Raw genomic sequence first — 22794 nt, forward strand, 5'->3', positions numbered from 1 at the left:
GACGTGAAGGTACATAGACGCGTGTAGCTGCTTAACTGCTGTGTCTGGCAGGGCAAGCTAGCAGGAGGTGGGGTTTTAGCGAATTCAAATAAAGAAAACAACAACATTGAACAACATGAATCCGAGACCTTTGGTCGGAGGAGTTACTTTTGCCCCGCCCCCACTGCCACCGCCCCCGCGCTGTGCAGCAGCTGCGATCTGATGGGTCTGTGGTTACGGTATTCAGTAAAAAAAACTGCACTAAGATCTACGCAGTGGTAGAGGAGACGGCTCGATACCAGGACGTTTTGACAGCCAAATTTGTATAGACCCAAACCGATCATCAGCGTTGATTTTCACTCGAAATATGTTTGTGGAAGGAAACTGGCATGTTGAAGTTTGCTCTGGGGCCAGAGTCAATCGAACTGAGCCATTCCTTTGTGTTGACCCATTGCCTCCAAGTTGCCCAATTTTTCGCTTCAAAAAAGTTCAAATCAGAGGTGGCTCCAAACCGGACACGTTTTAGAGTGCCCGTCAAATTCACTCTGGGTCTGAAATTAGGTAATTGCTATCACTACACGACGGCCAGTACAGAGTAACAATAAGCCTTGTGTGTGCTTCCATTAGTTTTGATTGGTATGCGGTGCTTTATTGGCGAGAGGCGAGCCGCTGTTTACCTGCGACAAGAAATTGATTTTTCGAAAGTCGTAAAACTCAAGTCGCAGTGCGAAGCAACACGTCAAAAACTCACCTGCTTGATATGGCGCTTCTGGTCATCGCAGAGCCATGAAATTTTGGCTCGGAGTATAACACATCGTAGTCTCACTGTGACATATGTTTTCTAATCAAAATACCAAGAGAGAAAGTGAATATTGAGTCCGTTCCGGTTTGCAACCGGTGTCCTATTTGAAACCGTCCCCTCTACACCATGTAGATCTACACTGGTAGTGCTGCTAGCGGCTATGCTCCATCACCACAGAGATTTGGGATGAAGCACGTTTTCCCCTTTTCATCCCCTCGACCGACTTCTCATGCAAACCAGGGAGTAGTAAAATACAGGGAGGTGACACGAGCATGTACGGCCAGTTTGACGATTGCCTCAGCACCGTTTTCACCCGGCGGGTGAGATTGGGGTACTATGGGTACCGAAGTGTGTAGACACGCGCGCGGATCAGGATTCTCTCGATCAGCGAGTAGTAAAATACCTACCGCCAAAGAGACTCCTACTGCAGCCCGTAGAAACTCAGCGCTGAGAATTTCCAACAATTGTCTGCCTTCACAAAGTTTGGTAGTCGACCAAACTACCACTATGTCAGGATAGAAGTCCAGCAAGAGTGGTATCACTTTGGGAGATATCCCTGCGTGCCGTAGATTTTTCCTGTGTCGATACAAGCTGTTTACGACGACGTAGCCCGCATTTCAATCCTTGACAAACTTAGGAACATTTCATTCCGAAAAGTGAACTCCCGAATCTCTAGCATACCATAATATGAAATGCTCATCATCACAAAGAAGGTAGAGAAGTACTGGTTGATCACAACTGAGGAGAAATTAGTGCCGATCGTGTGGTGTCCTAGAGATTTTTTCGACTTCGAAATCGGTGCACTCGCTTTTCATCTCCAATCGTACATGTATTGTTCTCAAGGAAATCACCTTCGTTCTATTGCTCCATGCCGTCGATCGGGACGAATTTCGGAAGGGTGGTACCTTTCCATATGACGATGACACAGATGTATCACCATGATCACAAGAGCAAAACAAATGCTGTTCCATGAGATGGATAGACCTTTTCACGGAATTAGTTCTTCGACAAATACTCAAGATTGACTAGCAGATCATCTTTTTTGCGAAAGAAAAAAAAACAAGCGCGAGGCACCCATCAAAAATCACGATTAGTGGCGTGTCACCTCCCTGTATTTTACTACTCCCTGATGCAAACTGATCTGATTGCCCGCAGGCATGGAACATACAGTACTTGCACTGATGGCTCGTGGACGATGATATGAGTGTGCTCCTGATGGTTGAAAACATTGATGACAATCAAAAGATCCAGTTCTGACTACAGTGACCAGTGCATGCATGCAGCGCAGTGCAACTAGTGCCAGTACAGGATTTACTATGATGACTGGAAGTTTTTGCGACATTGGCTCAATGTTGACGAAAAATGACGCGAGAAAGAGATGTTGCATGATATTGCCGATGGTCCCAGGAGTTCCGATGAAAGGATCGCCGTAATCTATTGTAGCAGAGATGGAAACAAATCTAGTCGCCGTCATGTTTCAGGAACGTAAGTCTATAGCTATTAATTGTATTATAGAAAATTTGAATATTCTGAGTAGAAAGGTTTTTTTTTTAATTTCAAAACTTTCTACTCAGAATATTTTCTTTTGTATACCGGTACTAGTGTACATAGTACATACTTGAAAGAAGTAAAATAATTATCCACTCATTGTCTTGAATTGTTTTTGTTCTACTGAACCACATTAAAATTTTCTTGAGCACAGTAACTCCTTAGAATGTGAATATTTGGAGGAATTAACGTTATTGAGCTTCAAACATTGGGCATGGGATGTGAGGAATAGCAACATGTGCGACCTTTGCGGCCACTGGACCAGTAGTTAACACCCTGGTGACCCCTATCTCTTGATTCTGGACACCATACACATCCACAGAATGTTGAAGAGAGACTACGTTCTGAAACAATGTGTAAGAGTGCAGGAAAAGTAGAGACTGTTTGAAAGTTAACACTACTGTACATCCCGCCAGAGCGCGTCTCTCCCATGCGCCCCTCCCTGAATTCTTGCCAGGAATGTGATAATGATTGTATCAACGTATGACTCTGTGAAGTGTGATGCCGTACTGCACTGCAGACGCGTGCTCCGCCCGGTTGGAAATGTACGCAGCAGTTCACCAGGGATCGCACCAACCCTGGGTTTTGAAATTTTTGTACGACTCCCTGCTCTTGGCCTTTGGTCGGTGTACGAGGCGCACGCACAGTTTCCATAGGGTGAGTACTTGTTCATGTAGTGTGTGAATGCGGCAATGACTCACCCATTCGCCCCTCCTCACCTGCACCTACTGTAAGTCTACACATTTTCGGTGCGTATAAATTTCGGCCTCCCAGGGCTAAAACACGTTTCAGCCGCATGAAAATTCCGGCCTGTACTGCTGCTGCCTGTATACACTGTCACATTGAACAGTGCAAAACAAAACTTCAATATAGCCGAAAATAAATATGCGCCGAATATTTGTTGACTTACAGTACTGGAAGGGCCACGGATGTAGGGGTGCTCTGGCAGGATTTTACGGTACTGGTCCGTGGAAAGGTGTTAGGTGAAAAGTGTGAGAGCAGTGACGTGCTACAAAAAAAACAAATGCATACGTCTGGGTCTGGGTTTGTGTTTTGTGTTACGCCAGTAGTGTTCGTCAGCTTCATGTCTTAGAAGCCATCTTCATATACCTACGCAACCCAGAACTACAACTTATATGCATTCAGCAAGAACATACCACTGCCCTCACACTTTTCACCTAACATAACACCTCTACACACACCGGAAGATAACGTCAACCAAGTTTTGACAAGACCAACCTGAACTGTGTCCAGCTTTTGCACTTGCTAGGTTTTTAGAGGAGCTTATATTGATCAAAATTAATAATCTACGTGGAGACGATACGTAAAGTTTTTTTTTATAGCATTATTTATTTTTGATCGATCATGTTTGTTGCTGCTGTGTTTCAGGGAACTGCTTCTTGCAGCTGAGTCAGTTAGGCATGAACTTGCACAACACAGAACTGGACTGGTAAGTAGCTGAGCACTGTACATCAATAGTCAGTACGCACTTGCTCCCAGTTAGTTCGTACTGCTTATTCAGCCCCCCCCCCCCCCCCATCGAAGATGGTTGTAGTGTACATGTAGTGAGGAGGGCTATCTAGTCAGGGAACGCTATACGGATGTTCACGCTACGGTGCTTGGAGGCGACTTACACGACGGCAGTGTATCCCACATCGCTCCGAGAGCTTACCGTGACGTGGGAAAAATGAAAAGCGATTCACACGGCAGGACGCACGTACATGCAGGGTACATCCCGGGAACAAACTAACGTCTAGTTCGTGTAGATTTTGATGATGGAGGAAAGGGAATTGTCTGAGCATGCAAAGCTGTGCGGCCAATTTCTGCAGGCTTCACAGTGTTCTGTGCCCCCTGTATAGCGTGACTGTGGTCACCGCCGGAAAAATGGCAGTGAAGACGGAGTGCTGCCGAAAGTCTCTTGTCCTTCGAATTTGTCTTTCAAATCGTTTAGTCCCCTTGTTCTTTTTGGCATTGTGAACGATCTGCCGTTGTCAAGCTTGCAAGGCGCTTCTGAACTCTGTGCCTCTCTTCCAAAAGAGGCACACACATGTACATTATCACGACTGATGCTCGTGACTACTCTCCTATCAACGTGCAACTGCAGGACAAATCCGAAATCGGAACTACAGCAGTACTACAAAAAGTCCACGGAATGCCACGGCATGCCATTTCCACCCCCACCTCACTGTACTGGGATCGTGCTGGGATAGCTTGCGGGATGCGTTTGCGCCAGGGCTATCATCAAGGCTGTCACTCGTGGCACGTTTTGTTTTCTGCTGTACCAGGTTGTCGGAGTGTACTCCCCTGCCGACCTCTACTTGCCATCGTGTCTCTTGGGGTAAGTAAGTTCATTTGATTTTGAGTTGTTTTCAGTGCTACATGTTGCAGGACTACAACCAGTGGAGAAGTGTGTTTGTTGAGCATGAACATGTTGGCAGACTACTGTTGACTTGAATTTAACTCTCAGATCACTGATGGCTGTGGAATGCATGCCCTTACCACTGTAGTGACCTAGTCACAGTTAGTAAGTTGAAATTTCTGTCTTGAGCGTCATGTGGCGAGATGTTACCTATTATTTTGTAGTAGCATGGTACGGGACCATTGATTTGTGGATGTTTATGTACATGCGTGTGCGTGTGTGTGCGTGCGTGGGTGTGTGTGCATCTTCATGTGTCAACCACAGCATCCTTCAAGCAGGGCTTGCATTCCTGCCCATCGATCTAAGCCTTCCCCGTGGAAGGAGGTTATCTGTGGCAAATCATTTCTCAGTTTGCTATTTCATTGTCAAGTCATCCCTTATTCAGGTGAGATGCTGCTTGTGTTGGCTCAATCTTTAGTAAAAAAATACTGTTTATGTTGATGAGAAGTATTTAACTGCAGTGCATTTGTGTCAATTTCTCCATTTTGATGCTGTTGCCGAAGAACAGCTCTGGCCCATTCTCTGTTGTGGTGTACGATGAGTGTTGATGTGTGCTGGAATAAGCATAATGATGATGATTATGATGATGTGGAGAGCAAGCAGTTATTGTCCCTCTACCTCTGCAGGATGGGTTAGTCCCAATGCCAGTATACTGCAGGGCGGCAATGAGGGCGAATCTGTGTGTGTGTGTGTGTGTGTGTGTGTGTGTGTGTGTGTGTGTGTGTGTGTGTGTGTGTGTGTACATGTGTGTATGTGTATGTGTGTGTGTGTGTGTGTGTGTGTGTGTGTGTGTGTGTGTGTGTGTGTGTGTGTGTGTGTGTGTGTGTGTGTGTGTGTGTGTGTGTGTGTGTACATGTGTGTATGTGTATCTGTTTGCTGCATGCATGTATGCATGACCTCTGTTTGCTGCATGCATGTATGGATGACCTCTGTTTGCTGCATGTATGGATGACCTCTGTTTCTCCGTTGCCAGGAGTTCTCCTCTCTAGCCAATATTCCATCGGCGTGCATACTGCATCAATCTTACTGCTGCTTTGGTAACTATTGTGTCCTGAGCTATGCACCGGACCAGCAGCAGCAACGTTCACAGAGTGCTTGCTCTTCCTGTGTCAAGCCAACACTGCATTGCAGTAGTAGCAGTGGCCTGAACACTGCCAACCAAGACCAGAACCCAGCATCACCTTCATCGATTGAGGTCATGGCTGATGTTGCTAAGTGCCATGTGCCCAATGAGCCTGCAGCCAAGAAACCGAAGTTGGGGTCAGATAGCGAATATACAGCAGCAAACCAGCATGCTGGCGATAGTTTCACTGCTACTGCTTGCACCTGTGATGTTGCCAATGGTGCTGATGCGGATGGCGATGACTCGGATGCTATTGACAAGCAAATTGCCTATGTAATGTGTACATCAGGGACAACTGGTGCACCGAAAGTTGTGTCAGTTCCTCACCAGTGCATCGTGCCCAACATCCACCACTTGAGGTATGTACATTCTACGGTGGGATAAGCACTGTGTCCTGGATGTTCAGACCATGTTGCTGCTCACTACTTTGGAGTGCATGTCGTTATTTTCTTGTACATGTACATGTAGGTGAATATGCAATGAGTCCGGTCAACGAGACTGCTGATTTGCTTGCTTCTGTTGCTGATGACTTATGATGTGCATACATGCAGCTCCTGTGGAATAGTCCATGTGCAGCTTGTGTATATACGCCGTTGTCTGCTGTTGTGTTGTTTGATTGCAGCAAGACCTTTGGACTTGGAGTGAGCGACACTCTTCTTGTGTCGTCTCCGTACACGTTTGACCCGTTCATTGTGCAGGTCAGTACATGAACATACACGTCCACATTAGTCACTGTAGAACCAGTCTCGTATGCGAAGCTTGATCCGTTCATCCTCGCTGGTTTGTGCCATGCCACCAGCCACATTGAAACTTAGATACTGAAATGTTCAGTCCTGGCCCATCATCAGGGTTCAGGGTGAACCATTATCCAAGAGACCACTGTTTGAGTGTTTGCCGTTTGAGGAAATCTAGTGCGTACATGGCTGCAATGGAGTCTGCGAGTACATGTACTGAGAAATATTATGCAGGGCCCTAATTACTCTATTAAAAGTCCATAATATGCTCTCTTCAGAGTTTTGGGGATTTTGGCTCCCCCTCTACTAGGTGTTGGAGAGCACAACCGGCTTCTCTACCGCTTGTATTGTTATTGCCTTGCCGGTGTGTTGCTCGTACCCTGCTCCGGGAAAGATCACGTTGCGTCCGTGCGTCGTTTTCAGATTTTCCTCGGTCTGCGCAGCCGTGCAACGCTGGTGATGGTGTCACAAGATGTCCTGCTGGCACCCGAATACCTTCTCCGTGTTATTATGGATGAATCGGTCACAGTCTTTCAGGTACTTTGAAATAACAGTTACATGTATGTGATTGTTTTATCAACTTTTATGTGAGCCTTGCTTGATATTTCTTCAAAGTAGGTGCAGTGATGCCACCACATTATGATTTCCATACAGTGTGTCCTCCGCCTTGTGCCGTCTTCATCATAGTACATGTTTGTACCGGTTACCTCAGAACATGTGAGTGCATTTGGATTTCCAATTTTCCAAGTACATGTAGTCTAGCGAGTGCCTTTTTTTTTCTTTTTCTGTCTTCCGGTGCGCTATTAAAAGTGGAATGTAGTTTTTGTGTACTTCAGTGGTCGATTTGAGCTCCAGTCTTTGTGTGCCATATCTATCGCTTAGTTCTCCTGTGCAATTTGGTTGCTCTGCTCCTGTGCTGTCTGCAGCCAACCCCGTCGTTGTTTGCTAGGTTTTCAACGGATCAGATGCGAAAGGTTTGTTGAAAAAAGGCAGCATTGTACAGCTATCCGTGTCGATCGCGTGTATTCATAAGATGTTATGTTAACCCATGTTTATGAGCGTTTGTGTGTGTGTATCCATACGCTGCTATGTCAACCTGTGTTTGTGGCCTTGAGACGTTTTGTGTAGTGTTGAAACGATCTCACCGGATACTCGTTAGCTCGCTCGCCAGAAACTCGGCTCGTTTGTGCGGCCAGCTCGTTTGCACTAACGAACACCGTACACCGTACACATGGCAGTACATGTCGACCGGGGAGTCGTAAAATATTTTACGACTCCCTGGTCGATTGAGAGTCCAGTCCCGAGCAAAGTGAAAATCACTCGCAGTTAGGGCCCGGTCACACATGCACTGGGATTCGCTTCGGCGACGAGGTTCGGCGGCAGCGAGCCTGGTGTTGCTCCAGCGAAACCACGTGTGTATGGTCCACACATACAAACAGGGCACAACTCCTACTTTGGCGGAAAATGAGACTGTGGTGCATACGGTTCGGAGAATAGACGAGGTCAATGACTATCTTGCACGCATTTTTGTTGCATGGACATCATACGCATACAAATTTCTCGTAGCAAGTCCATATACAGCAGACCGTGGTGTTTTCCGCTGAAGCGAATCCGCAGAAGCGACAACCTCGCTTTGAAAATTTTGGAGGAAGCGGATTGGAGTTTCCGCTTTTCGCCGTTGCCATGCCATTTTTCGCTCCTGCGACCTCGCTTCAGCGTATACGCTACTTTCGAGTGCATGTGTGACCGGGCCCGTGTGACCGGGCCCTTAGGGCCCGGGCCCGTGTGACCGGGCCCTTAGGGCCCGGTCACACATGAACTGGGATTCGCTTCGGCGATGAGGTTCGGCGGCAGCGAGCCTGGTGTCACTCCAGCGAAACCACGTGTGCATGGTCACACATGCAAACAGGGCACAACTCCTACTTTGGCGGAAAAATGAGAGTTAGTGGACTGTGGTGCATACGGTACGGAGAATAGACGAGGTCAATGACTATCTTGCACGCATTTTTGTTGCATGGACATCATACGCATACAAATTTCTCGTAGCAAGTCCATATACAGCAGACCGTGGTGTTTTCCGCTGAAGCGAATCCGCAGGAGCAACAGTCTCGCTTCGAAAATTTTGGCGGAAGCGGATTGGAGTTTCCGCTGAAGCGGAAGTTCCGCTTTTCGCCGTTGCCATGCCATTTTTCGCTCCTGCGACCTCGCTTCAGCGTATACGCTACTTTCGAGTGCATGTGTGACCGGGCCCTTACAGGTGACTGTATGCCTGCACGACACTTGAGTTGTTTCAGTTGTCGTTGCAGCTTTAGTGGACTCTACTGATGTCTTGTTCCGCATCTGCTGACCTGTCGCAGGATATGCTTCGGTCACCTCTCCATTCGAGTGAAAGTTACGCTCAGTCGTTTGGAAGTGTTCTCCCGCGATGCAGCGAAGACCAGGGCTACTTGCAATCTTTGCAAAACGGTCTATTCTTACAAAGGCTAATCGACGACGGCGCTGAAAAGACATCTCGACACCAAACAGCAGTCCGAAGTGAAGCAGCAGCAACCCCAAATGCGGGCGGTGATAATTTGAACCAGCTGAAAAAAATCGAACGTACAACATTTTATAGAAAAAATTGCACTTGAAAACACCGCCATTCCGGCAACAGGCTCTCAGCTGCACCAAATAAAAAAATTAGAAAAAAATTAGAAAAAAAAATCATATTTGCCACATCAATGAAACTCGTTAGCTCGCTCGATAGCTTGCTCGTTAGTGGAACTGATCGCTCGTTTGTTATAGATACGCTCGTTTCAACACTAGAACTTTTGTGTCTCCTACCTGTCAGAAGCGCTTGACTGCTTGACAGCGGCAATGACAGAAGAAGGGGCAAAGCAGTCCACTGGACATTTTTTGAAAGTCACAGCAAGCTGAGATGTACATGTAGGCAGGAAAAGCCGGCTCATTGCCGCTGACATCTGAATTCGTCTCGGTGTCTTCTGAACAATTTTTGTTCTAATCTACCGGTACCACATTTTCAGCGACAGTGTCCTTTCATGCAAAAGCCTATGATTACACGATCATGCAGGACTTTGTGTGTTGTGAGCTGAACAGTTTGCATGGGAGGGTGATTGTCATGGCCGTGTCTGCGGGCTGCCCATCGTGTGAATGGCCTACAGCATACAGTTGTTGAGTCTTCTGAACATGAGAAACATCATAAGGTGTCATACGGGAACGCAAGAAGCTATAATATGTAAGGGGTGCAGGTTATATGCAGGCGAAGGGCTGTGCGACTGCGGGAAAACAGTGTACGGGAGATGGGGACATAACACCACAATGTAGACTTGTAGTTAGGTCATTGCTGGCTACCAAATAGCGGGCATATCGTGCTACTCGTGCTGTGAGCTGATCTGATGGCTGCAGTGCAGTGTTTTTACTCTGTGCTGTTTGTCTTTTCCGCCGTGCTTGAACAGATACTATCTCCATCATCTTGCCTGCGTGTTCTAGCTTTCGGTGGTGAGTTGTGTCCATCGCCGGCAGACCTCAGGAGCATCAAACATGCCGATGTATGTGTTTTTGTTGTCTTGTTAAATTTTGTATCAATTACAATAATCTTGTACTTCGAAGTATCAATATTGTGATAGTCCTTGTTTACATGTACATGTATGGATGGCACCTTACTGCCGATAGGACCACTTTTGCTTACCAGCCAAAAAATGCATGTCTACTTATAAGTGTAGTACCTGTAAGACATGTTATTATAACGAGTCGCAAATTTAACGATTGTCCAAAATTCATAGGTTAACGAGAGGATATGTTAACGATCTTGCAGTATTCTGCCATATCCACACACAGCATATATGAAGCAGTACGGCCTCAACGGATCTTATTATAACGAAGAAATGTCATCCGTTAAAACGTTAGATTTGCTTCCTCGTTATATACATGTCTTACAGTATTCAAACCACTCCTGAAGATGGGCATGGGCTTGGTATGTGAAGATCCAGTCGCACTGTGTCTTTATAGCTTGCGGCATTCCATGAATGCATGCTTCTTGTTTTCTCAAGCACAGTCAAACCTTCTGTTCCCCTGTTTTGTACATGGGTGGCTTTGGACGCAGCGAAATCACGCTGGAACCTAGTAAGGTTAGATAGTCTGATTAGATGCACACTTGCTTAGTATGGTCATTGACCGGGGCATGGGTGTGTTTAGTATGGTCATTGACCGGGGCATGGGTGTGTTTAGTATGGTCATTGACCGGGGCATGGGTGTGTTTAGTATGGTCATTGACCGGGGCATGGGTGTGTTTAGTATGGTCATTGACCGGGGCATGGGTGTGTTTAGTATGGTCATTGACCGGGGCATGGGTGTGTTTAGTATGGTCATTGACCGGGGCATGGGTGTGTTCAGTATGGTCATTGACCGGGGCATGGGTGTGTTTAGTATGGTCATTGACCGGGGCATGGGTGTGTTTAGTATGGTCATTGACCGGGGCATGGGTGTGTTTAGTATGGTCATTGACCGGGGCATGGGTGTGTTTAGTATGGTCATTGACCGGGGCATGGGTGTGTTTAGTATGGTCATTGACCGGGGCATGGGTGTGTTTAGTATGGTCATTGACCGGGGCATGGGTGTGTTTAGTATGGTCATTGACCGGGGCATGGGTGTGTTTAGTATGGTCATTGACCGGGGCATGGGTGTGTTTAGTATGGTCATTGACCGGGGCATGGGTGTGTTTAGTATGGTCATTGACCGGGGCATGGGTGTGTTTAGTATGGTCATTGACCGGGGCATGGGTGTGTTTAGTATGGTCATTGACCGGGGCATGGGTGTGTTTAGTATGGTCATTGACCGGGGCATGGGTGTGTTTAGTATGGTCATTGACCGGGGCATGGGTGTGTTTAGTATGGTCATTGACCGGGGCATGGGTGTGTTTAGTATGGTCATTGACCGGGGCATGGGTGTGTTTAGTATGGTCATTGACCGGGGCATGGGTGTGTTTAGTATGGTCATTGACCGGGGCATGGGTGTGTTTAGTATGGTCATTGACCGGGGCATGGGTGTGTTTAGTATGGTCATTGACCGGGGCATGGGTGTGTTTAGTATGGTCATTGACCGGGGCATGGGTGTGTTTAGTATGGTCATTGACCGGGGCATGGGTGTGTTTAGTATGGTCATTGACCGGGGCATGGGTGTGTTTAGTATGGTCATTGACCGGGGCATGGGTGTGTTTAGTATGGTCATTGACCAGGGCATGGGTGTGTTTAGTATGGTCATTGACCGGGGCATGGGTGTGTTTAGTATGGTCATTGACCGGGGCATGGGTGTGTTTAGTATGGTCATTGACCGGGGCATGGGTGTGTTTAGTATGGTCATTGACCGGGGCATGGGTGTGTTTAGTATGGTCATTGACCGGGGCATGGGTGTGTTTAGTATGGTCATTGACCGGGGCATGGGTGTGTTTAGTATGGTCATTGACCGGGGCATGGGTGTGTTTAGTATGGTCATTGACCGGGGCATGGGTGTGTTTAGTATGGTCATTGACCGGGGCATGGGTGTGTTTAGTATGGTCATTGACCGGGGCATGGGTGTGTTTCTACATACAGTACTGACGGGCACCGAAGAACTGGGGGGGGGGGGGTCAGGATTCTAGCCTAGCCCGTTCTTATTTTTAGCGAACACAGCAGTTTCGTTCTTATTCGATGGCACAGTCTTACATGTACAGCTATGCAGAGTTCTACGTCTGAGTGTACATTATAGTGTACATTACGATTTCCGTTCTTATCTGCAAAAAATCCAGCCCACACCGTTCTTAAAAATTGGTGAAATTCTAGCCTGGCCGTTCTTCAGCACCCGGCAGTACTGTGTTGGTGTATGTTTGGATCGGAAGTACCTCACACAGTATGCTTTCCTGTTACCAATGCGGGCATGTCTTATCAAAGCTGCACTGTATGTCGTTGGCTTTCGTCCGATGTGTTCTGTTTGCCTGGCGCAGAATAGCACGCGGTTGTATGACCTATACGGCATCACAGAGGTGTCATCCTGGGCTAGCTGTCATGCCATAGATGTGCAACTGCCAGCTCGGAACTTTACATTTGGTAAGGCATGTGTGAAGTTTTAGCGTTACGTGTATTTGTGATGACGAGGAGGAAAGTGATTCGTGGACTTTACTCTCTTCACTCTCTCAACAAGGGCTATTTGTTGCTACATGTACTGTAGTATTAATCCTTGATGGTTCATGCCCGCACAACAGCTCAACTACTCGGAGAAGTCCAGGAGACCAACATTCATCAAAGTCTATCCTTTCATAGCAACATGAAGTTCGACCAGGCCAGGCTCAAACGAGTACAGGATCACAGCACAGCAAACTGGGGAAAGGGCGTGCTCACTAGAACTTGCGCAGCACTGAGCATGATTACGTTTTTTTAAAGAAATGTTGTCATGTGTGCAAACTCCAGTTTCAGTTTATTTCACACATATGCATGTACATCATGGTGGTCACCACGGCTGTCTCATGCATGCGAGTAGTGGCCGTCCGAAATGGCGTCCAGAAATTTGAATTTTCAAATCTGGTACGCCCGTCGTACCTGAAAAATAGCATCATTTTAGAGTATTTCGATTGTTTTCAGACCCATTTTCAGCGTTAATCTTAACTTTCCCGCAGAAAAATTGGTGTTTGGGCAAGGAGAAACAACGGCCTTCTTCCTGACATCGCACTCGAGAAAATCCGAAAGTGTTCTGTCTTTCTTGAGGTCGCGCATGGCGGAAACGTAGTTCCCCGAAGATGTTGTGATTGTCTACAACACCGACGTCTCTGTACACCTTCGTGGAGTTTTCTGAGCCTGCTGGGCAGTTTTGTAGGCTGCTCCTGGCCTTTTTTTATCCCCTTTGTTCATGACTTCTTGAGTCCCGCGCAGCGGAACTTGGTCCCGTACGATATCTTTTGTGGGCAGTCATGGATGAACATTTGTCCATTTTGGACTCAGTTTGTCGTGTTGGTGGTGCGACGTTCACTAGTCTAGGTCACAGCATACGCTATAGTACTCAACAATATAAACAACAATTAAAACAAGTTCACCAGATCGACATCACAACAGACAAACCTGATACACACCCTAAATACATATGTTCGCTATGCCAACGTGCACTGGCAAGGAATGCATCTGGCACACAGCGTTGTGGAGGTGGTTGTGGGTCACCAGTCACATGGGAAGGTCACAAACGTGTTGGTTGCACTGTCTGTAAGTTGTATCAACAACGCTCAAAGGGTGGAAGGCCGCCGAAGAAGAAGACCAAATTGCGCGGCGCAGCCTTACCAGACACGGGAACCAGCCAGGCTACGGCAGTACCAACGCAGGTAAGTGTGGTCAAATTTGGATGTGCAAAAAGCAACATGTCAGAGCCTAATGGATGTAATCCTTTTTTCTTTTCTTTTTTCAATTCTCTGTATTCATAACAGGTCCCAGCCACAGCCACGGGGGTCAAGACTCGCACCGTCGAACAGCCGGCATCATTAATGCGTGGCGCAGCTACAGCCGAACAGACTACCAGTGCCGAACAGTCTGTATCAGAATCACAGTACACAACAGCAGCCACACCAGCTCCCTGCGCGCAGCAGTCCGCATTGGCTACGCCCAGTACAACCGTTGTCGGTGAAACAGCAGCAGACACTCAGGTATACAAACAGAAATTGATGAAACAAAATCCGGGATGAACACACACGCGCGCACACACACACATACACACACACACACACAAACACACACACACACACACACACACACACACACATACACACACACACACACACACACACACACGCACAAGCACACACACACACACACATGCAAGCGCGCGCGCACACATACAACACAGTGTTCAACGGCAGCAGACATAATAATTATAGCATCAAAATCAATGCTTGTAGGCACCTATACAAATGAAGAGAATTCAGTCGAGTCCTGCACATGCAAATAACCATTTTCAGCAGTAGTATGTTGCAGCATTCGATGAAACACAACTGTGTGCACTACTTTTATCTCTGTACAGATCTTTGCAACGGTCACGGCAAGCAGTGCCTCACAGCAGCAGCCGCCAGCACCACATGAGCCCGAGATATCTATCGACACACGCGCATCAGTATCCACACAGGTGCGTATCTCGTGCATTGAACATTTCAGATCTCTGTTATAGAGCAGTCTGTGTATCCAATCCAACCAGGTCATAAAACTAAAACAACAATTGTCAGATTAGATAGTGGAGATAGTACAGAAAAGAAATGAGCTTCGCAATGGACTGAATTTAAAAAAGGGAATGATAGAGCAAATGGAGCTGCATGTGGCAAAATTCCTTGCCCACCACAGTAGTCAACAACGTGGTATTTCTACTTGTTTATTGGCGTCGTTGCAGGTGTCTACGCCACCAGCCCAGCAAGGACTGCAGGTGTCTACACCACTAACCCAGCAAGGACTGACACGTCCGGTCACCAAATCGGCTACAATCGCTCAAGTCCGGGATGCATCACCATCTAAGCTCCGCGGTGATACTGCTGACAGGCTGCTTGGCCACCTGGTTTCCGCTCGTTCTGACTCAGGGAAGCTGGAGGTGAAGCGAAGTGAGCGTGGCAGACCGCAGGTATAATATCAAAGGCTTACATTCGCTGGCACATCTTCCGAGGCAGCCAGTGAACGTACGAAGAGACGGCGAACAGCGGAACTGAGGTCGCTCACTGAGTCTGTATGTATGTGGTGGAAGTGCCGGCGCCAGTGCCCAGACTGTAACAATTCTTCGCAGGATGAGCAGCGACGAGCAGATGGATCTCCTCGGAGAGGCTGGGTTGGCACCACATTCGCCCAAGGCTGGAATTGGCTTGGCCATCAAAGCCAACCTCATGCTCCCGTGGAACCAACTTAGGAAGCTGTGGCAATGGCTTAAGCAGTACGGAGTCAAGTTCGAGTCAGAACGTAAGATGCGAACAATACTGGCAGCAGCCCTTCCGCCCAACACGGCCAAGGACGTGCCAATGGTGGTGAAAAAGCAGATCGCGCTTGCACCAATAGTGTACATGCCCAGCTTGGAGGCAGTCATCAACCACTACCTCCAGCTGTACAAGGATCGTGACCTGACATGGCACGATGGTGCAAGACCGGAGAGCGAGGTTTTGGATAAAGCTGGGCGGGGATCATGGCGGCGACTCGTTCAAGTTCTCCATGCAAGTGGCCAACCTGCAGCACCCCGGCTCACCGGACAACACAGTACCGTTGTGTGTCTTCCACGCAAAGGACACGCCAGCGAATCTGGAAACGGCACTCGGTATGTACCGCGATGAGGTATCGCACCTTATCTCACATGGCAAATGGGAGGGGAAGCGGCTCGTCCTCTTCATCTTCGGAGACTACGAGTTTCAGTGTAGTATGTACGGGTTGTCGGGACCAAGTGGCCTACGTCCGTGCTTACATTGCCACTGCAGGAAGAAATCCATGGAGACGCCAGTATCGCACAGAGAGCCTGAGGACAGTGTACCCCGCTCCCTGGCCACCCTCAGTTACAACCTGCTTAAGTTCATCGCAGACGGGGAGAGATCACCAGACGCCAAGGTACACAACAACGTCATTCGTCCGGCAATCCTTCCTGTGCCACTACCCAACGTCATCGTGCCAGTCCTCCATCTGGACTTGGGCATATTTGCCTGAATAGGATGTTTGATGCCATGCTGAAAGACCTGCGTGAGCTGGACAAGCTCCTGGCCAGCAAAGCCCCATTCTGCTGCTGGAGATAGCGACGCTTTCGGACGGCTATCTGGCCTCTATCGCGACCATCACGACGCAGAGAAGCAGATAGCAGCAGCGCCTGAACAGGCCTCTGGTTACCAGCAGCAGCTGAACTACGTAGCACTGTATGCCAACAACCAGGGCGTTACTGGCGAAAACTTGGAGTTCATGTGTGAACAGATCCGAGCGGAGTGGCAGAAGGCCAATGACACAGTGGTGGAGATGACAAATGCAAAGGAGGGCATCTCGCAGCAGATACTTGCCGCAACTGCTGACAAAGACATCTGTGGGCCTTGCGAATCAGCAGTCGAACCTGTGCTGCAATCCCACAATATCAAGCGCCAGGTATATCACGGAGGTGCATTCATCGGCAACTACGTGCACCGCGCACTTCAGCCCGCTGTCCTGGAGTCAATTGCTGCTGGTCCCATCTCCGTCATTCAGGAACGCTGGCCCGACCTGATGGATGATGCCAGCGTTGTCCAGCTGCGCTACATGACGCTGCTGGACGAGTACAGGAAGTGTACTTCTGCCTTTGGCCACTGCAGGAAGGTAAACGTGACTCAATAATTATAACAATTTATTCCCTGGGAGCTTTTTCGTCTGTTCCAAGCCATCAAATTCCATTATCCACAATTCCACATGATTCCACTTTCGATGCAAGTACTCTGTATTTGATCATGAACATTTGATCCAGAGCTGATATTATGTGCTATTATTTTATTCCAGGTCACACAAGTAGAGCTTGAAAAGCTGGAATCCAACATCAGGACCTTCCTTAAGTCAGCACGAAAGGAGGTGGTCGACCGAGGGCTTGGCCATGTAACGCCGAAGCTTCATCTTCTGGAGAGCCACACCGCTCCGGCAATGGAGAGTCTCGGAGTAGAGCTCAGTCTGCTGGCCGAGCAAGGAGCAGAGAGCATCCATGCGGAGTTCAACACTCTTGAGCGAAGGTGCCACCAGATTCCCGCTCTTCTGCAGAGGCTGAAAGCTATGGCTGAGCAGTGAGCAGCATCTGTCCCGAACCTTGCCTCAAGCCATTCAGCGTCCCACGACAAAACGTCGCCAGTCGACATGATCTCTGGCAAATATCGTGAGTAACCAACTTTACTTGCTCTCTCTCTCTCCCTGTCTCTCCCTGTCTCTCACTCTCTCTCTCTCTCTCTCTCTCTCTCTCTCTCTCTCTCTCTCTCTCTCTCTCTCTCTCTCTCTCTCTCTCTCTCTCTCTCTCTCTCTCTCTCTCTCTCTCTCCTGAACTCGAATGGATTCCTTTTTCTGCGGCGCAACTCTTCATAGGAATGTACTCGGGTGTGCAGTCGCTCTACCTACACGCCTGACATGAGAACATGTATTTCTTTGCTTTCTCCATCTTTCTGCTCTACAGGCACACAGCTACTTGACCACTTTCCTTGTCATCGATATCGCGATGCACCGTCAAGATTCAACAAAGAACTGAACAAGAAGGCTTTGTTGTTTGAAGTTTCCAGCTCGCGCTGCTTTGATCTATTTGGTTTTTACCTGCTTTGCCGTATGTTTTTTCTCATTATTCCCTCCATTCTGTAATAATTCCACTTGTATTGGCAATTTCCTGTGTAAAATCCCATAAACGCGATTTTCAACAAAAATCGCCGCCATATTGTTAGATGGCCGCGTACGAACAGCCGTGTCATAGGCACATACATTATAGTTGGCAAAGAGAGTGAAGCATTCAGAATAAAGTTCTACGGTTCCTTGCCGTAATTACATGCTGGTCCTCCTCGCGTAAGCTGCATTGCCATTTATTATTTGTGACGTGCTTCGTTGATACGGAGGTTTAGAGCATAACAAAATTCGCGTTCGAGTTCGCAAACATTTTTCGGTTCGCGAACTGGGTCACGGACTTTCACATTTTTCGTTCGGAAAAGTAGTCGAAACGCGAATCACGGATTCGTGTCAGGACAGTCATAAATCTACTACGCTATACTGTCTGTACACATGTACACATGTACACATGTATGATATGTCAACATCATGCTTGTGCGAATTCTGTTTGCTAATCCTACATCCTCATCTTAACGCGAATTTGACTTTCACTGGAGTGCGAACACGAATGCGGAATTCGTCTTGCTGAACCTCCATAATGTTGAGCGGTGTCGTTTGCCATTTTCTTCATGCTCAGTCTTGGCTTCTATCTTTTCAATTATTCTCAGCACCAGAGGACCTTCTGGAAGGCACTGAATTTGAAGTTCGTTGTTGCAACTCTGGAATGCCCTTATCGGCTGGCAAAGGGCAGCTTTGGCTTGGTAGGTACTATGACACATTTGCCTTCCACTTGCCTTCCACTTGCCTTCCACTTGCATTCACTCATCGGTGTGCAACCCCTACTACCATAGGTTCTCTGCTGCGTTCAGACTGAGTTCAGAACCGCACCGCTTCAATACGTCAATCCAGTCCACGCCTACCATTGGTGCATGTGTGTGTGTGTGTGTGTGTGTGTGTGTGTGTGTGTGTGTGTGTGTGTGTGTGTGTGTGTGTGTGTGTGTGTGTGTGTCCTGGCCATTACTAATGTACGGCAGTGTGTGCTCCCGTGTGTCCTGCTTCACTACTTCCTTCCCATGCATCCATGCACACACACTTATGTTGTCCAGGTGGATATCGCCGTGTATGCGTGTTGTCCGGGGAAGATGAACTGACGGCAGGTGTGTTTCGCAACACCGGCGACTTGGCTTGTCTCAACGCCGACGGGTCTGTTACGGTGTTGGGTCGAAGTGATCGTCAGATCAAGCGCAACGGCCAGCGCATCAATTTGGACGAGCTTCAGGAGGTAGGTGGAACTGTTTAGCGGAGCATGTCTGAGAAGATCAGAAGGTTGTTGGCTAGTTGATCTCACCGATTTTGCTTTTATATTTCCAGGTAGGTTTCTTTGTGGTCTCGTACAACAACCATGCAAAAGGATTCGTTGCACAACTTCGGGGCACCTTAGAGCTGGGCTACAGTGACGAGTTACGTGCGTGTGATTGTTTGCTCTGTTGTACTCTGGACTAGGTGATGCATACCTTCTCACGCATTGCTCACTGTGTGTTCTTTGAGGTCAGCGCCGATGGACGCCAAGCTAATGGTAAGGCACTGTACACGTGTGTCTGAAGCAGTGAAGGTAGACTCAAACACATGCTCCAGGGTTAGGAAATCCAGGCTGAATCATGAAAAATTCAACTTTTTCACAGGTTTATGTCCTTTGACAATGCTAGTATCACAACAATATACAGTAGAGATATTTGTGATTGGGTAGAGCGCTACCATGCAATACACCAACCCGTTTTCAGTAGCTGAGAAACTGATATTTCGTGCATCTCTTTTATTTTTTTAAGGAAGTACCAATAAGTTACGAGTTATGACTAACAGTCCACCAACGTAACGAGATAATCAGATAGTGCTACAACAAGGCACAAAACTGACATGGCTGTTGAGACATTCGACGAACTGACATCTAGCTCCAACACATCTACATCTCTTTTACCGGTATTTTGTTCTCCATTTTCTGCTCTCTGCTTCTAGCCAGTGATATTCACAATACCACTCCTCTTCATCTGGTAATGGCTGTGCAGCTTGCATCCGATGTGCAGGAGATGAATGCCGGCGCACAGAAACGTATGCTGTGGGCGGACGGCGTGAAGAAGCTGCTGTCCTCGCCTTGCTGGCCAGATTGCATTCTTATTGTAGATGAATGGCCTGTGACAAACAATGGTAAGTGGCAGAGCATTCTTGCGAGAAAAAAACCTGCACCGTTGAACAGGAGCAGCTCCAAGCTCGGGAACATGGCACAAGGCATACACCCCCTTCCCCCCCCCCCCCCCAGAAAAGAGGCAGAATGCTATGCACATGTATATGTTTCTTGATCTTGATTTGCTGTCACAAGGACATATTAGCACCCACCTCGCGGAGGAGTTTTGTACAAGACAAGGAAAGACAGCAACCAAACCACGCAAGAACCCAGCTTGATACTGATGAATTATCACCGTTCAAAACATTATTAATTCTTGACTTTTTCGGAACAGGAATTATTGAAACGATGACAATCATCAATACAACACCTTGCTGATGTTCAATATATGGACTTTTTTGTTATTGCCTCTTAGAAATACTGCACACGTAAACGTGTAGATGTTCACCACCATAAGGCGGTGATAGCAGTTAAACCTTGTAGAAACGGGAATGCCGCTTCAAGTCGCCGAAAGCCGGGTGGCGTTGATCTGTCGGGGGGGGGGGGGGGCTGTGCTGCTGTGTCCGCTGCTGCCTAGAACAGGCCTTCTTCCTCTGAGCTCTGCCCTAGGCCATTGCTCATCCGGGATTTCATGGGCCTTGAGATTGTCACGGGCGACATCATGCCGGAGGAGTTTGGGTCTACCAAAATATTGCACATACAAATACACACTAGTCAGAACAACAGATGGCCTGATCAGTCACAACTTAAAGTTTCATGCCATCTCAGGCACTCATCAGGTATCACCTGATGAGTGCCGGAGATGGCATGAAACTTTAAGCTGTGACTGATCAGGCCATCTGTTGTTCTGACTAGTGTGTCACGGCTCTACCTTCCCGGTATTGAGCTCTCTTGGATTTCTGCTGGAATTCACAACAGTGTGCACATACAAATACATGTATTAAAACATCACCGAATCTTTCCTGATTGTTGTTGTTTACGTTCACGAATTCTTTTCTCTTTGTTCTGTGGACTTGTCTTGTTAGGCAAGACTGACATACAGCATCTCCAGTCACTGTTGCTGACTGAGAAAGAGCATCATCTTGATAGTGGCGTGGTGTTGGAGGCACCAAATCGAGCAAACATTACAGCCGCAGTGCACAACATTGTTGAGGTAAGCCGTTCAATTTCTGAATTTCTGCTGTGAATTGATGGTATTACACGCCTGTCTCACCATGGACAGCTGGTGCATGTACATGTACATTGTAACTTGGTTAGATCCGTTGTTTGTTGTGTTTGTGTACAGGAACTGTTAGATCCTAGTGGTGCTGATGCATTCCTGTCATTGGAAACCAGTTTTGTTCAGGCTGGCGGCGACTCGATTCGGGCAGTGCGTTTCGGCGAACAGTTTCTGCACGTGGCGTGTGTAAAGGTACGTGATGCATGTGAATGAGAGTTTGTGCGAATAGCAGAGTAATCCGAATACTGTAAGAAGCCTGCATCCCATTGGGCGTGACTGCACATGTTATAATGACACACTACACGTATCGCTGTTGCCTGACGATTGTGGAATGTGAAAGTCCGAGCTAGGACTCAGCTAGCTTTGTCCTCCTGCTACAGTGCCTGTACTTATATGACACACATGTACATGTACTGCTGCCTCACTTTCAATACATGAGAAGGACACACAGGTCAAGTTTGCGTGTATTTTCTTTGCTCATTTTAATTCAACAGGGGTGGCCGCTCTCAAACCTCTCAGCCGGTATTCTAGTGGATTGTGTGCTGCACAAGTCATGCTCAGCGTTACTAGATTTACTTCTTGATACACTGATGACTAATCGCGACTTGATAGCAGCTAACGAGGAAGAAAGTCAGCTTCCTGCAACACCTGCCCAGGAACATGGTCTGATGCAACACGCATTCGAAACATCATTATTGGGCAGCGGCAGCGACGGAAGCTGTTCTGTTGACCCTCCATGTGTAGCCAGCACTGGCTCAGCAGTGCCAAGTGACAATGTTGCACTGCCATCCCTGGTGACCAATCGTCATCTTTCCAGAGGTACCTGTGCTTGTTCCCTCATGCCTGCTGGACAATCAACTTACTGCAGGTACTAGTAACTACATGCTTTGTGCTGTCACTGTTGCTATGGTGCACTGTTGCTATAATGGTAGGGATGTCAGCGAACGCACTGCGCAGGCCTCTGCGCATGCATTGCGTCATCGATTTTTTGAACGTGATCGCGGCCGACAGAGAAAACATGGCCGCGGTCTGTTTGCACCGCTGGGAGTCGTAAAATTACTGTTCTTCTGTCCCCGCGACCATTCAAATCATACGCGATACTTGAGGACCCACGAACTCACCACGTTCTCCCCGGTCGATTTCTCTGAAAGTTTGCACATCGTGAAACACCAGTATGAGAGGTGTTCAGGCCAATTTTCAAGGAATTTCCCTGGTTGGATCGTTCCAAAATCGGACTTCCATTTCTCGCTCGCGGCCATTTCTTGCGCGATGGAAGCGCCCTGCCCTGGTGAGTAACCAGCATCGCGCTTGGTAGAGAGTTGCTGCAATCAGCTCCCTGATGTCTTCGCTGCCATTGTCAGAAGTGATGGACCATGAATTTGTTTGAGAGTCTCTGGATGCTACTATTCCTCAGCCTAGTTTTCAGCCATTCCGTGCATCTTCTTCGCACGATTTATTTTGCAAAAAAATGAAAGTGTTCATGAGTTTTCTTGTCGGCCGCACGTAGATGGGCCAGGC

At 47.8% G+C, this 22794-nt stretch overlaps 2 protein-coding genes across 3 annotated transcripts in view; both read left to right on the top strand.

The window, feature by feature from the left end:
* Positions 1-2129: 2129 nt before the first annotated feature.
* The window catches only part of LOC135831051 (beta-alanine-activating enzyme-like), a 33873-nt gene continuing 13208 nt past the window's right edge, over positions 2130-22794 (top strand). Inside the window, exons 1-17 of one of the 2 annotated variants that reach the window (XM_065343300.1) lie at positions 2130-2266; positions 3719-3779; positions 4615-4667; positions 5013-5133; positions 5722-6230; positions 6494-6569; positions 7029-7142; positions 7532-7579; positions 10061-10153; positions 12583-12685; positions 18547-18639; positions 18913-19160; positions 19382-19454; positions 19892-20080; positions 21083-21210; positions 21343-21468; positions 21771-22144. In XM_065343300.1, the coding sequence (XP_065199372.1) occupies positions 2160-2266; positions 3719-3779; positions 4615-4667; positions 5013-5133; positions 5722-6230; positions 6494-6569; positions 7029-7142; positions 7532-7579; positions 10061-10153; positions 12583-12685; positions 18547-18639; positions 18913-19160; positions 19382-19454; positions 19892-20080; positions 21083-21210; positions 21343-21468; positions 21771-22144 (2516 nt within the window). In that variant the 5' untranslated portion in view covers positions 2130-2159. The remainder of the gene's footprint in view (positions 2267-3718; positions 3780-4614; positions 4668-5012; positions 5134-5721; positions 6231-6493; positions 6570-7028; positions 7143-7531; positions 7580-10060; positions 10154-12582; positions 12686-18546; positions 18640-18912; positions 19161-19381; positions 19455-19891; positions 20081-21082; positions 21211-21342; positions 21469-21770; positions 22145-22794) is intronic. The other variant, XM_065343301.1, reaches the window with a different exon arrangement.
* Positions 14634-17435, top strand: LOC135831053 (uncharacterized). The gene is made up of 3 exons (XM_065343305.1): positions 14634-14738; positions 14997-16909; positions 17087-17435. The coding sequence occupies exons 2-3, from the start codon at positions 16526-16528 to the stop codon at positions 17363-17365; spliced, it is 663 nt and encodes a 220-aa protein (XP_065199377.1). The 5' UTR covers positions 14634-14738; positions 14997-16525; the 3' UTR covers positions 17366-17435.

This window comes from Sycon ciliatum, chromosome 1 (genome assembly GCF_964019385.1).
Source record: "Sycon ciliatum chromosome 1, ocSycCili1.1, whole genome shotgun sequence".
NCBI classification, from domain to species: domain Eukaryota; kingdom Metazoa; phylum Porifera; class Calcarea; order Leucosolenida; family Sycettidae; genus Sycon; species Sycon ciliatum.

Bases quoted from the DNA above. Each gene is read 5' to 3' on its own strand.
- LOC135831053 (XM_065343305.1), top strand. From the start codon at position 16,526: ATGTGTGAACAGATCCGAGCGGAGTGGCAGAAGGCCAATGACACAGTG. The intron at 16,910-17,086 runs GTAAACGTGACT...ATTTTATTCCAG, and splicing joins CCTTTGGCCACTGCAGGAAG to GTCACACAAGTAGAGCTTGA.